A 13,787-nucleotide genomic window follows, 5' to 3' on the forward strand; every position below is an offset into this window, starting at 1 on the left:
GACTAAAGAGCCCGATATGTCATGGACTCCTATACCCCACCCTGGAAACATCCCCTATCCTCTAAAAGGAATTTGATATTCCCTGGACCTCTATATGCCCCCCCTCCCCCACCCCCGTATTTTTACCATATGCTTTGGCAATGCTAACATGTACTTAGTCCTGCCAATAAAGCTCATTTGAATTTGAATTGAATTTGAATTTGATAACCCTCTCTCTAATTCCAGATCTATCCCTATAAATGATAACCCCGCTCTCTAACCCCAGATCTATCCCTATAAATGATAACCCCGCTCTCTAACTCCAGATCTATCCCTATATATAACCCCGCTCTCTAACTCCAGATCTATCCCTATATATAACCCCGCTCTCTAACTCCAGATCTATCCCTATATATAACCCCGCTCTCTAACTCGATCTATCCCTATAAATGATAACCCCGCTCTCTAACTCCAGATCTATCCCTCTGATATGATAACCCTCTCTCTAATTCCAGATCTATCCCTATAAATGATAACCCCGCTCTCTATAATCACTGCTGCATAACCGATCAGCGCAGGTAATGACTCGAAAATGAAAATAAGGCGATTTGCAGAATTCAATGAATTTAAAGTGATAATTTATCTTTGCTTTTCGTTTCCTGCTGAATACAAATTTAAAGGGATAGCGCATCAATTTCACCCACCAGTGGAAATGCTGATTAATTACATGTAAATCACTAGTGGCTGCAGTCTCTTACACTGTGCATCCATGGACTTCAGCATCAAGCGCAGCACGGCATCCACACACACACACACCCACACCCCACACGAAACAATCTTTACTGAAATAAACACTCTGACCCTTTCTCTCATTAACTACTTTATTAAAAAAGAAAAAAAGATCCTGCTCAGATCTGACGTAGTCCATCGAATCTGACGTACAAAGCAAACAGCCAGTTCTGAGTCCTGCTGTGAGAGTTACTGACGTGGCCGGACTTCAGCGTCGCTGTGTCCTGGTGGTGGCTGCCTGCAAAGTCCATGTAGTGTCAGGACGAAGCTCCGTAGTCTTTGTACATCGGATTCACTGGACTTCGTCCAACCTGCATGGGAACTTCATTTTTCTTTAATAAAATGTTGAACGAGGGGAATTGCCGTTGTTTATTTCTCTGTGCTTCGTGTGCATGTTCTTTGCAGGTTTCCATTTGCCGGACTATGTTGGATTCAGTGGTCTACGTCAAACCTGCGGGACCTTTTTTTTTTTTTTTTTTTAAAGTGGTGCACCAGGGAAAGTGTGGAGGAGTGTTTACTTCATTAAAGCATTTTGTTATGTGTTTTTTTTTCACTAGTGGGATAGTAATGGAGAAGAGTCTATCTGATGCCCCAATTACTAACACCAGGGCTTGATGTCAGCTGTATTTTTTGACAAATCCCAGCTGACATCAACCCCAAGCCCCAATTACCCTGACAGTCACTGCACCTGGGCAATCAGGAAGAGTGAAGCGCCAAAACTGCAGCTGCGGGCCGGTATTTTTAGGCTGGGAAGACCAGTGACCTTCTCAGTCTGGTAAGCCCACAGCTGTCTGCTTTACACCGGCTGGTTATCAAATTTATGGGGGACCCCACATCATTTGGAGTGAAGGTGCCTCTGCTCTATTGTCTAAGGACTCACCGAAAATAATGGAGTGCTGTTCTCAGCTTTCATCAGCAGTCCCATAGACAATGAATGGAACAAGTGAACACCATTTCATTACAACGATAGCTGGGGACCCCAGTGGGGAGACCTCCATAGATCAGCTGATTATCCACTATCGTATGGGTATAGTGGATCATTCAATTCTGGGAATACTCTGTGTATTCAATGCAATGTACTGACTTCCCTGCAGCGCCCCCAGAGGGTGAATGCAGTACTACATATTACAATCTAGCACACAGAAGAGCGGGGTCCTCCAGACTCAGTTTTCTGCAGCTTTTCTCTTGTATTGAGATATCCAGTATTAGGGTAATTGAAAATGTTAATCTTTTATAAATTGTGCAGAAAGACAAAAGCAAATCTAGAAAAACAGGCAAAGAATGAAAAAAACGAAAAATTTAATGATGCAGAATATTAGTTAGATAATGAAACTGCCCTAACTAAGGTCACCAATGATCTATTAACCGCCAAGAGCAAGCGACACTACTCTGTCCTCCTCCTCCTGGACCTGTCCTCTGCCTTTGACACAGTGGACCATTCCCTATTACTACAGACCCTCTCATCTCTTGGCATCACAGACTTGGCCCTATCCTGGATCTCATCATACCTAACAGACCGGACATTCAGCGTCTCCCACTCACACACCACCTCCTCACCTCGCCCCCTATCTGTCGGAGTCCCACAAGGTTCAGTTCTAGGACCCCTGCTCTTCTCCATTTACACCTTTGGCCTGGGACAGTTCACAGAATCTCATGGCTTTCAGTATCACCTCTATGCTGATGACACAGATCTACATCTCTGGACCAGATATCACCACCCTACTAACCAGAATCCCCCAATGTCTGTCCACTATTTCATCCTTCTTCTCCACTAGATTTCTAAAACTCAACATGGACAAAACAGAATTCATCATCTTTCCCCATCTCACGCGACCCCCCCAACGAACCTATCCATTACAGTAAATGGCTGCCCACTCTCCCCAGTCCCACAAGCCCGCAGTCTTGGGGTAATCCTTGACGCTGATCTCTCCTTCAAACCACATATCCAAGCCCTTTCCACTTACTGCCGCCTTCAACTCAAAAATATTTCACGGATCCGTACATTCCTCAACCAAGAATCTGCAAAAACCCTAGTCCATGCCCTCATCATCTCTCGCCTTGACTACTGCAACCTCCTGCTCTGTGGCCTCCCCTCTAACACTCTCGCACCCCTCCAATCTATTCTAAACTCTGCTGCCCGACTAATCCACCTGTCCCCCCGCTATTCCCCGGCCTCTCCCCTCTGTCAATCCCTTCACTGGCTCCCCATTACCCAGAGACTCCAGTACAAAACCCTAACCATGACATACAAAGCCATCCACAACCTGTCTCCTCCATACATCTGTGACCTCGTCTCCCGGTACTTTCCAGCACGCAACTTCCGATCCTCACAAGATCTCCTTCTCTACTCCCCTCTTATCTCCTCTTCTCACAATCGTATACAAGATTTCTCTCGCGTATCACCCTTACTCTGGAACCCTCTACCACAACATATCAGACTCTCACCTACCATCGAAACCTTCAAAAAGAACCTGAAGACCCACCTCTTCCGACAAGCCTACAACCTGCAGTAACCACCGATCGACCAAACTGCTGCATGACCAGCTCTATCCTCGCCTACTGTATCCTCACCCATCCCTTGTAGATTGTGAGCCCTCGCGGGCAGGGTCCTCTCTCCTCCTGTATCCTCACCCATCCCTTGTAGATTGTGAGCCCTCGCGGGCAGGGTCCTCTCCTCCTGTATCCACACCCATCCCTTGTATATTGTGAGCGCTCGCGGGCAGGGTCCTCTCCTGTATCCTCACCCATCCCTTGTATATTGTGAGCCCTCGTGGGCAGGGTCCTCTCTCCTCCTGTATTCTCACCCATCCCTTGTAGATTGTGAGCCCTCGCGGGCATGATCCTCTCTCCTCCTGTATTCTCACCCATGCCATGTAGATTGTGAGCCCTCGCGGGCAGGGTCCTCTCCTCCTGTATCCACACCCATCCCTTGTATATTGTGAGCCCTCGCGGGCAGGGTCCTCTCCTCCTGTATCCACACCCATCCCTTGTATATTGTGAGCCCTCGCGGGCAGGGTCCTCTCCTCCTGTATCCACACCCATCCCTTGTATATTGTGAGCGCTCGCGGGCAGGGTCCTCTCCTGTATCCTCACCCATCCCTTGTATATTGTGAGCCCTTGTGGGCAGGGTCCTCTCTCCTCCTGTATTCTCACCCATCCCTTGTAGATTGTGAGCCCTCGCGGGCATGATCCTCACTCCTCCTGTACCAGTTATGACTTGTATTGTTTTAAGATTATTGAATTTATTTTTACTATGTATACCCCTCCTCACATGTAAAGTGCCATGGAATAAATGGCACTATAATAATAAATAATAATAAAAATAATAATAAAAGACATTTTTCTAAAAAAGTCGAGGAAGAAAACAAAGGGAGAAACCGAGAAAGCAAAAAATGTAAGAAAATAAGAAAAAAAATCTAAGAGATCTGAGAATGGAAGGAACCAAGAAGCAGACAGCCGACATTAGTCATTAAAAATAAAAAAACATTTGCGACGAACAAGACTTCATTTAAAATCACTCTGACATTTCTCCGTGCTGAGATGAGAGCACTTTAACGCTGGGAGGTCCGAGGGTCCGAAGTCTCCCCCCACCTCTAATGACACGTCTAAGGAGAGCGCTTTATTAGGAGCTCTGAGAACTGTCTCTGAACCCCATGAATCTTCATTACTGCGTCCAGGTCTTTGGGAAAGATGTGACGCTCGTTAATTATTTGTGGTGACAAATCTGGAAACCCTAAAATATATCTGTATAATGTCTGCTCAGCTCATCCAAAAATACTGCAAAAAAACAGAAGACACTGGAACAAAACGAATCCCCCGCCAGGCCTGGAGCTCGCAGGTAGAGCCCCAATTACTCCCCGGCTTCGTAATGGAGTAAAAGTGACAGAAAATCAATGAATAATTCCCATTTATAATGGAGGACGGTGGAGCGCGCCGGCCTCCACAACTGGAATGTAAGAGCTTCCTCCAAGGTGGCGGCCACGGGTCCAGGCTCATTACACGATGGCCATGGTGCTGAACAATATGGCTGCTCCCGGGGACAGGACACGTGACGGCCAGTGACACGGCCGCGGTCAGCTCTTAGGGCGGCTTTTCTGGAGGCCGCCCAGCGCCGCAGTCACAATTACTGGACAGGATCCATTTTCTAAGCAATAAACAGACAATTACAATCGTTACTCGGCTTTGTCCATCGCTGGTTCCAGTAGAAGCATCGGATCTCGGCCTTCCCGGTAATGGCGTCTCCGTGTTGGCGCAGTCTTTGTAGAGCTGAGCTGCCATTATGGCGGATTTGCTGAGTCAACGCTGCAGACAGTAACGTTCTCTGTACAGCGAGGAGTCAATGGAGCGCGGAGACGACGGTAAACACCATTAAGTGCAGAATGGAGGGTTTTTATCGTAGCCGTAAACGCAGAGCGAGAAGTAAATCACGAGCAGACACAGCGCCATTATCACCACCACCATCATCCGCAGCAACACAGAGGCAGGGCAGAGACGGCACTGAGGGCTCCGCACAGGGGGAGCCACAAACACAGATGTAGCAGAGCTGAGCGGTGCCTGAACTGGGGCTAAGGAAGCGCAACTGGGCCGGAAGATTATGTCACCTGCAGTCCTATGTAACACCACATAACACAGTGCTAACTCTCTGAGTACATACAGATAATGTAGATGTCTCCCACAGTCCCATGTAACACCACAGATAGCACAGTGATAACTCTCCGAGTACATATATTGTAGTAGATGTCACCTGCAGTCCTATGTAACATCACAGATAACAGTGTTAACTCTGCGAGCAAAGATACTGTGTTATCTGTAGTGTTACATAGGACTGCAGGTGACATCTACTACATTATCTGTACTCAGAGTTATCACTGTGTTATCTGTGGTGTTACATAGGACTGCAGTTGACATCTACTACATCATATGTACACAGTTGTTGCGGTTATCGATGGTTACATAGGACTGCATGTGATATATACTACATTATTTGTACACAGTTATCACTGTTATCAGTGGTGTTACATAGGACTGCAGGTGACATCTGCTACATTATCTGTAATCAGAGAGTTATCACTGTCTTATCTGTGGTGTTACATAGGACTGCAGGAGACATCTACTACATTATCTGTACTCAGTTATCACTGTTATCTGTGGAGTTACATGGGACTGCAGGTGACATTACCACATTATCTGTACTCAGTTATCACTGCTGTTACACAACAGATAACAGTGATATACAGATAATGTAGATGTCACCCGCAGTCCTATGTAACACCACAGATGACCGTGATATCTCCCAGTACAGATAATGTAGTAGATGTCACCTGCAGTCCTGTGTAACACCACATACAACTAGTGATGAGTGAATATACTCGTTACTCGAGATTTCCTGAGCTCTCGGGGGGTCCTCCGAGTATTTTTTGGTGTTCGGAGATTTATCACCGCAGCTGAATGATTTATATCTGATAGCAGCAGAAGTGCATGTGGGGGTTGCCTGGTTGCTAGGGAATCCCCACATGTAATCAAGCAGGCTAGTAGCTGTAAATCATTCGGCTGAGGTGATGAAAACTAAATCTCGAGCACTACAAAATACTCGGAGGACCCCCGAGCGCTCAGGAAGTCTGGAGTAACGAGTATATTCGCTCCTCACTACAGATAACCGCAGTTACAGCAGGGCTCGCTGCATTATGACACCATTATACACAGCTCTTCCTTTTTGTGTTGCTGATTATGATTTTTATTTCTGGCGGAATTCCATATAACCGCGGGGCGAGGAGAGGGCGAAGCGCTGTATATGGATGTGCTGCATATCATGAACATCCATCGCCCGCCAAGGCCCATTACTGACACCTATGACCCCAGAATCCTCGTCCTGCAGATATCACCCGCGAGATGCTTCTCTGTTATTATCTTAAGACAATAAAAATCCAATTGCTGGTGTCAGTCAGCCGGGGAGAGGTCGGACCCCCCCAGACAATGGCGACCTGCGACCTCCGCCGGCTGATGGATGGCAGCTCCTGGCCTGCTGAGGTCTGCAGACAGATAACCAGGGGACGCTGCACAGACAGGCGGATCTTTGGGGTTTTACGCCATTTCTTAAGTCCTATCACCATCTGACCACTAACGATCGCTGACCGGTGTCGGCTCAGACAGCGCCGTATCTCAGCTCCTCTGGGCTCAGACACGTTTTCACCATTTATTATATAATGACTTTTATCCAACTCGTTATTTGCACTGGGACATTTCTGGCTTTTCCATATTTTGCCGGTGAGACGATCGGTGGATTTATCATTCTGCTCCTCTTTCCTTTTTTACTCCGATTCTTCCTCCCATCTCCATCTATAAACATTTACCCGTCTCCCGGCGATTTCAGACATTTTGTTCCCGAGCTGATTTATGGGATATAAAATTTCTCATTTAACCCCGCCGAGCTCAGCCGATATAAATGAGGTCCTCGGGGGAAGTGTGGAGCAGATCTCCGGAGCTTCGCTCTTCAGGGAGAGGATGGAGAGGCTCGGATACTCATCACCGCAGAGCGATCAATAAGGCTCCTCTGCCCACAATGGCCGCCTGCTCGCGGGGATGAGAATATTACCGACACACACTATACCCTCCAGATGCTGCAGAACTACACGTCCCAGGATAACCTGCCAGTTACACACAGGACCAGGAGGACCCGGGAGCCAGAGACCTGCTCAGGATGCAGCGTATGGAATCACTTAAAGGGATTGCCCACTGTAAAAAAAAAAACCCACAGCAAATGGGGGATAAAGGGGAGACTGGCCGGAAACGTTCCTTCTCGCCCCTTCTGCGCCCTCAGAGCCTGTTCAGACTGGTTTCTATGGCTGTTCTGTCTGACAACCTCACTTACAAGCTTGTAACTATGGTGTGAGGTAACCATGGTAACCAGAATGTAACAAGTGCTCACCTCACTCCTGGTGAGAATCCATCATGGAGCTTTCCCCACTGTCCACAGAGCCGTCCGATAGTGGCCACCAAGGCACGGCCACCACACACCACAACATACGGTCCAAGATCTGTCACAGCGGGCCTCGGCGGACACTTGCCAGTTTATCCAGGAGGTCCCGATGCAGGATATTCTGTACACGGCACATCGGCCCCCCAAAATGTATCCAGTCTGGATATGACCCATCCGAGACGATTCTCCATGCCCTTCTACCCAATTTCTGCTCTATTCGTGTAATAGACATTAAAGGGGCGCTCCACAAATTATCGCATAGCCACCTTATGACCTCCAGCACATCACTGGCACTAATACACTTGGTACAGGTGGTCTTCTCCATACTGACCCCCCAATGCCACTTACGTGCCACCTCCAGAGACGCGTTTCGGCTCACTGATTCTCCCAGGTAGTTCCGGGCCACGCAGATATAAATCCCTTCATCAGGTTTACTCCGCCGTCCATGTACAATACGAAGGAAGAACAGGGAGCCGCTGGGCAGCAGCATGCGGTGGGAGCGAGGGTCGTCCTTGTCCGTCTCCACGCGCTCGCCATCTTTGTACCACTCGATGATGGGCGTCGGACGGCCCTCCGCCTTACAGTTCAGCGTGGCAGGTTCCCCTTTGGAGACAATGTGATCGGACGGGTGCTCCACAATCCTCGGGGGAAAATCCTCCAGACGAGGCCGGGACCCTGAAACGGGAAGATCAAGACCATCAGAAACAGCACAAAACACCCGACATCCCATAATAAGCCCGCAGAGCACTGCATCTAAGCTGGCATGTGTGGTACCCTCTGCTGAGCTCTGAATGTAATCATATCATGTGTGGTACTGTCTGCTGAGCTGTGTATCTAATCCTAACATGTGTGGTACCCTCTGCTGAGCTGTGTATCTAATCCTAACATGTGTGGTACCCTCTGCTGAGCTGTGTATCTAATCCTAACATGTGTGGTACTGTCTGCTGACCTGTGTATCTAATCCTAACATGTGTGGTACCCTCTGCTGAGCTGTGTATCTAATCCTAACATGTGTGGTACCCTCTGCTGAGCTGTGTATCTAATCCTAACATGTGTGGTACTGTCTGCTGAGCTGTGTATCTAATCCTAACATGTGTGGTACTGTCTGCTGAGCTGTGTATCTAATCCTAACATGTGTGGTACCCTCTGCTGAGCTGTGTATCTAAGCTGGCATGTGTGGTACCCTCTGCTGAGCCATGTATCTAATCCTAACATGTGTGGTACCCTCTGCTGAGCCATGTATCTAATCCTAACATGTGTGGTACCCTCTGCTGAGCTGTGTATCTAATCCTAACATGTGTGGTACTGTCTGCAGAGCCGTGTATCTAATCCTAACATGTGTGGTACTGTCTGCTGAGCTGTGTATCTAATCCTAACATTTGTGACACTGTCGGGTGAGCTGTGTATCTAATCCTAACATGTGTGGTACCCTCTGCTGAGCTGTGTATCTAATCCTAACATGTGTGGTACCCTCTGCTGAGCTGTGTATCTAATCCTAACATGTGTGGTACTGTCTGCTGACCTGTGTATCTAATCCTAACATGTGTGGTACCCTCTGCTGAGCTGTGTATCTAATCCTAACATGTGTGGTACTGTCTGCTGACCTGTGTATCTAATCCTAACATGTGTGGTACTGTCTGCAGAGCCGTGTATCTAATCCTAACGTGTGGTACTGTCTGCTGAGCTGTGTATCTAATCCTAACATGTGTGGTACCCTCTGCTGAGCTGTGTATCTAAGCTGGCATGTGTGGTACCCTCTGCTGAGCCATGTATCTAATCCTAACATGTGTGGTACCCTCTGCTGAGCCGTGTATCTAATCCTAACCTGTGTGGTACCCTCTGCTGAGCTCTGAATGTAATCATATGTGGTACTGTCTGCTGAGCTGTGTATCTAATCCTAACATGTGTGGTACTGTCTGCTGACCTGTGTATCTAATCCTAACATGTGTGGTACTGTCTGCTGAGCTGTGTATCTAATCCTAACATGTGTGGTACCCTCTGCTGAGCCGTGTATCTAATCCTAACATGTGTGGTACCCTCTGCTGAGCCGTGTATCTAATCCTAACATGTGTGGTACTGTCTGCTGAGCCGTGTATCTAATCCTAACATTTGTGACACTGTCGGGTGAGCTGTGTATCTAATCCTAACATGTGTGGTACAGTCTGCTGAGCTGTGTATCTAATCCTAACATTTGTGACACTGTCGGGTGAGCTGTGTATCTAATCCTAACATGTGTGGTACTGTCTGCTGAGCCGTGTATCTAATCCTAACATTTGTGGCACTGTCGGGTGAGCTGTGTATCTAATCCTAACATGTGTGGTACCCTCTGCTGAGCTGTGTATCTAATCCTAACTTTTGTGACACTTGGGTGAGTTGTGTATCCAATTCTAATATTTGGGATACTGTCGGCTGAGCCGTGTATCTAATCCTAACATGTGTGGTACCCTCTGCTGAGCTCTGAATCTAATCATATCATGTGTGGTACTGTCTGCTGAGCCGTGTATCTAATCCTAACATGTGTGGTACCCTCTGCTGAGCTCTGAATCTAATCATATCATGTGTGGTACTGTCTGCTGAGCCGTGTATCTAATCCTAACATGTGTGACACTGTCGGGTGAGCTGTGTATCTAATCCTAACATGTGTGGTACCCTCTGCTGAGCCATGTATCTAATCCTAACATGTGTGGTACCCTCTGCTGAGCCGTGTATCTAATCCTAACATTTGTGACACTGTCGGGTGAGCTGTGTATCTAATCCTAACATGTGTGGTACCCTCTGCTGAGCTGTGTATCTAATCCTAACTTTTGTGACACTTGGGTGAGTTGTGTATCCAATTCTAATATTTGGGATACTGTCGGCTGAGCCGTGTATCTAATCCTAACATGTGTGGTACTGTCGGCTGAGCAGTGTATCTAATCCTAACTTTTGTGACACTGTCGGGTGAGCTGTGTATCTAATCCTAACATTTGTGACACAGTCGGGTGAGCTGTGTATCTAATCCTAACCTGTGTGGTACCCTCTGCTGAGCCATGTATCTAATCCTAACATGTGTGGTACCCTCTGCTGAGCCGTGTATCTAATCCTAACCTGTGTGGTACCGTCTGCTGAGCCATGTATCTAATCCTAACATGTGTGGTACCCTCTGCTGAGCTGTGTATCTAATCCTAACTTTTGTGACACTGTTGGGTGAGTTGTGTATCCAATTCTAATATTTGGGATACTGTCGGCTGAGCCGTGTATCTAATCCTAACATGTGTGGTACTGTTGGGTGAGCTGTGTATCTAATCCTAACATGTGTGGTACCCTCTGCTGAGCTCTGAATCTAATATCAGGTGTGGTACTGTGTGCTGAGCTGTGTATCTAATCCTAACATTTGTGACACTGTCGGGTGAGCTGTGTATCTAATCCTAACATTTGTGACACTGTCGGGTGAGCTGTGTATCTAATCCTAACATGCGTGGTACTGTCGTCTGAGCCGTGTATCTAATCCTAACTTTTGTGACACTCTTTGGGTGAGCTGTGTATCTAATTCTAATATTTGTGATACTGTCGGTTGAGCCGTGTATCTAATCCTAACATGTGTGGTACTGTCGGCTGAGCAGTGTATCTAATCCTAACATTTGGGACACTGTCAGGTGAGCTGTGTATCTAATCCTAACATGTGGGGTACTGTCGGCTGAGCAGTGTATCTAATCCTAATATTTGGGACACTGTCAGGTGAGCTGTGTATCTAATCTTAATATTTGGGACAGTGTCAGGCGCGCGGAGCTAAACCTCGCAGCCTGGTGCTGTGCTGCTGGGGGGAGCATCTAAGCATCTACTATGTGATACGCTCGGCTGGACAGGTGTATCTAAGCTTCTTTCTAAGGCCAGGTGACATCTTTCAGGATGCAGGTGTCGGCCTCACCGGCGCAGAGTATTTCAGGAGACACCCGTGGATTCTGTCATCAGGCTGAACACGGGGATGATCGCCATTCATGGCGGCGCTCCTTGTACCCCATACAGTGACACTAAGAAGCAGCACAATACTGCAGCTCCACCGTCGTGCGTCACGAATCCCCCTCATCTGCAAATGTCGACTTTACAGTTCTCCAAACAAGAGCCCACTTCAAAAGACCGTATGATTAGAAGCCCGGGCGGCGCTGATCAGACCCACATGTCGCCAGCACATCGCACGCCAAGGATCACAAAGGAGCAAGTAAAGAAAGCTCCGCCATCGTGCAACGGAAAGTCCTGCAACCTCTCATCATTCCCCATCTCCGCCGGCTGTCAGCGAAGGAAACACCAGGAATCCTTCTCCAGTAGCCGATGGCGCCCACATACTACAGGGAATCCCTGCTATGTACGGACCCCAAATATCAGGACTCAGGGAACCCGATCTGGAGGATAGGCCAGGACTGCAGAATGACAGATGACTGCACTGACACACTGTAACAAACTGTCAGAAGTGAGATTTGTGTGCTGATGAGAACCTGCTGGCAGGATTTCACTCCCCATCGCATTTATAGGAGCATGTCGCTCTTACAAAGTCCAGCAAGACGTTTTTATAGTCAGTCCGCTACACAGAAACCAGCATTTAGCAGATATACAAATGAGGCTAAAGTGCTCTGGTAGATCTGAAGCCTCTGTCACTCCAGCTCTATCCCTGCACAGCCTCGGTGCTGTGTGATATTAGGGAAAGGAGTAACATGGAGTAACACAGATAAAGTGACCCACATCACTCTGATGAAGGTCCGGATGACCGAAGCGTTAATTATCATCGAAGACACTGGATTACAATAAAAACTAGATCTACTACTGATCCATAGAGGAGGGCCGGGATCATCTGTCATTCCGGAATATGGGGGAAATGTCCCAGATGTGACGCCATCTAGTAATGGAATAAGTATCCAAGCCTACCATGTGCAATACCGTCTGCTGAGCTACTGTATCTAATTTTACCATGTGTGATACTGTCTGCGGAACCACTGAATCTAATCCTACCATAAGTTATACTGTCTGCTGGGACACTGGATCTAATCCTATAATGTGCGATACGGTCTGCTTAGCTGCTGTATCTAATCTTGTCCTCACAGGACGACATTCCCCATCATGAACTTTGGTCAGCGCCAGAAGCACAAACCTAAGAGGTAACTGGAACCCGGTGTCCTGTGGAGATGGAAAGGCACCGGATCTCTCAGAGTATCATCTCGGGGGTCTCGCAGCGGGCAGGGGGGAGATGAGGCATCCTCATGTATAATGGGCACTTTCATATCCCACACATTTCTACACCGGGTGACCGCGGGCACAGGGTCACTGAAAGTCATGAATCTAAAAGAGCATTTAACCTGACATATTTGCAGTGACTCCTCACAGCAGAGCGCCGCTGCAGCCCCTCAGCTGTCCATGTGTAACCTAATAGCAGCAGCCCCCCATGGCCCTACACACAAGAAGCCCCCTGCCCCAATCCCACAACCAGGACCTGTCAATTACACTATATCTGTACCAGAGTAACAATGTATCACTGGAGTGTACACACGGCATTTAAAGGGGAATGCACACAAATAAAGGGGGAGAATATTGGCACCACTGACAGCAACATGGAATTTTAATTCTGTGCAAGAATATCTCTGACCAACGACAATGAATACTACATCCTGCTTCATTTTACGGGTGTCTTATCTAGGCCCAGGTAATAAAAGGAACTAGACAATGAAAAATGAAGTATTCCAGCAGGTACTGACCCGTCCTGTCCCTCTGGCTGTTAGACAACTGGCTGCACCACGATCGTCCCGTCCTCCCTGACCCGTCCTGCATCTGGCTGTTAGACAACTCACTGCACCACGATCGTCCCGTCCTCCCTGACCCGTCCTGTCCTGCATCTGGCTGTTAGACGACTGGCTGCAGCATGATCGTCCCATCCTCCCTGACCCGTCCTGTCCTGCATCTGGCTGTTAGACAACTCTCTGCACCACGATCGTCCCGTCCTCCCTGACCCGTCCTGTCCTGCATCTGGCTGTTAGACAACTCACTGCACCACGATCGTCCCTTCCTGCATTTGGCT

General features: G+C 47.9%; 1 protein-coding gene across 7 annotated transcripts in view; it reads right to left on the reverse strand.

The window, feature by feature from the left end:
* ROBO3 (roundabout guidance receptor 3) overlaps positions 1-13,787 on the reverse strand; it is a 438,180-nt gene that overhangs the window by 76,248 nt on the left and 348,145 nt on the right. For all 7 annotated transcript variants that reach the window (XM_069741133.1, XM_069741132.1, XM_069741134.1 and 4 more), the window contains one exon: positions 8,093-8,419. In XM_069741133.1, coding sequence (XP_069597234.1) covers positions 8,093-8,419 — 327 coding nt within the window. The remainder of the gene's footprint in view (positions 1-8,092; positions 8,420-13,787) is intronic.

This window comes from Ranitomeya imitator, chromosome 10 (assembly GCF_032444005.1).
Source record: "Ranitomeya imitator isolate aRanImi1 chromosome 10, aRanImi1.pri, whole genome shotgun sequence".
Classification (NCBI taxonomy): Eukaryota; Metazoa; Chordata; class Amphibia; order Anura; family Dendrobatidae; genus Ranitomeya; species Ranitomeya imitator.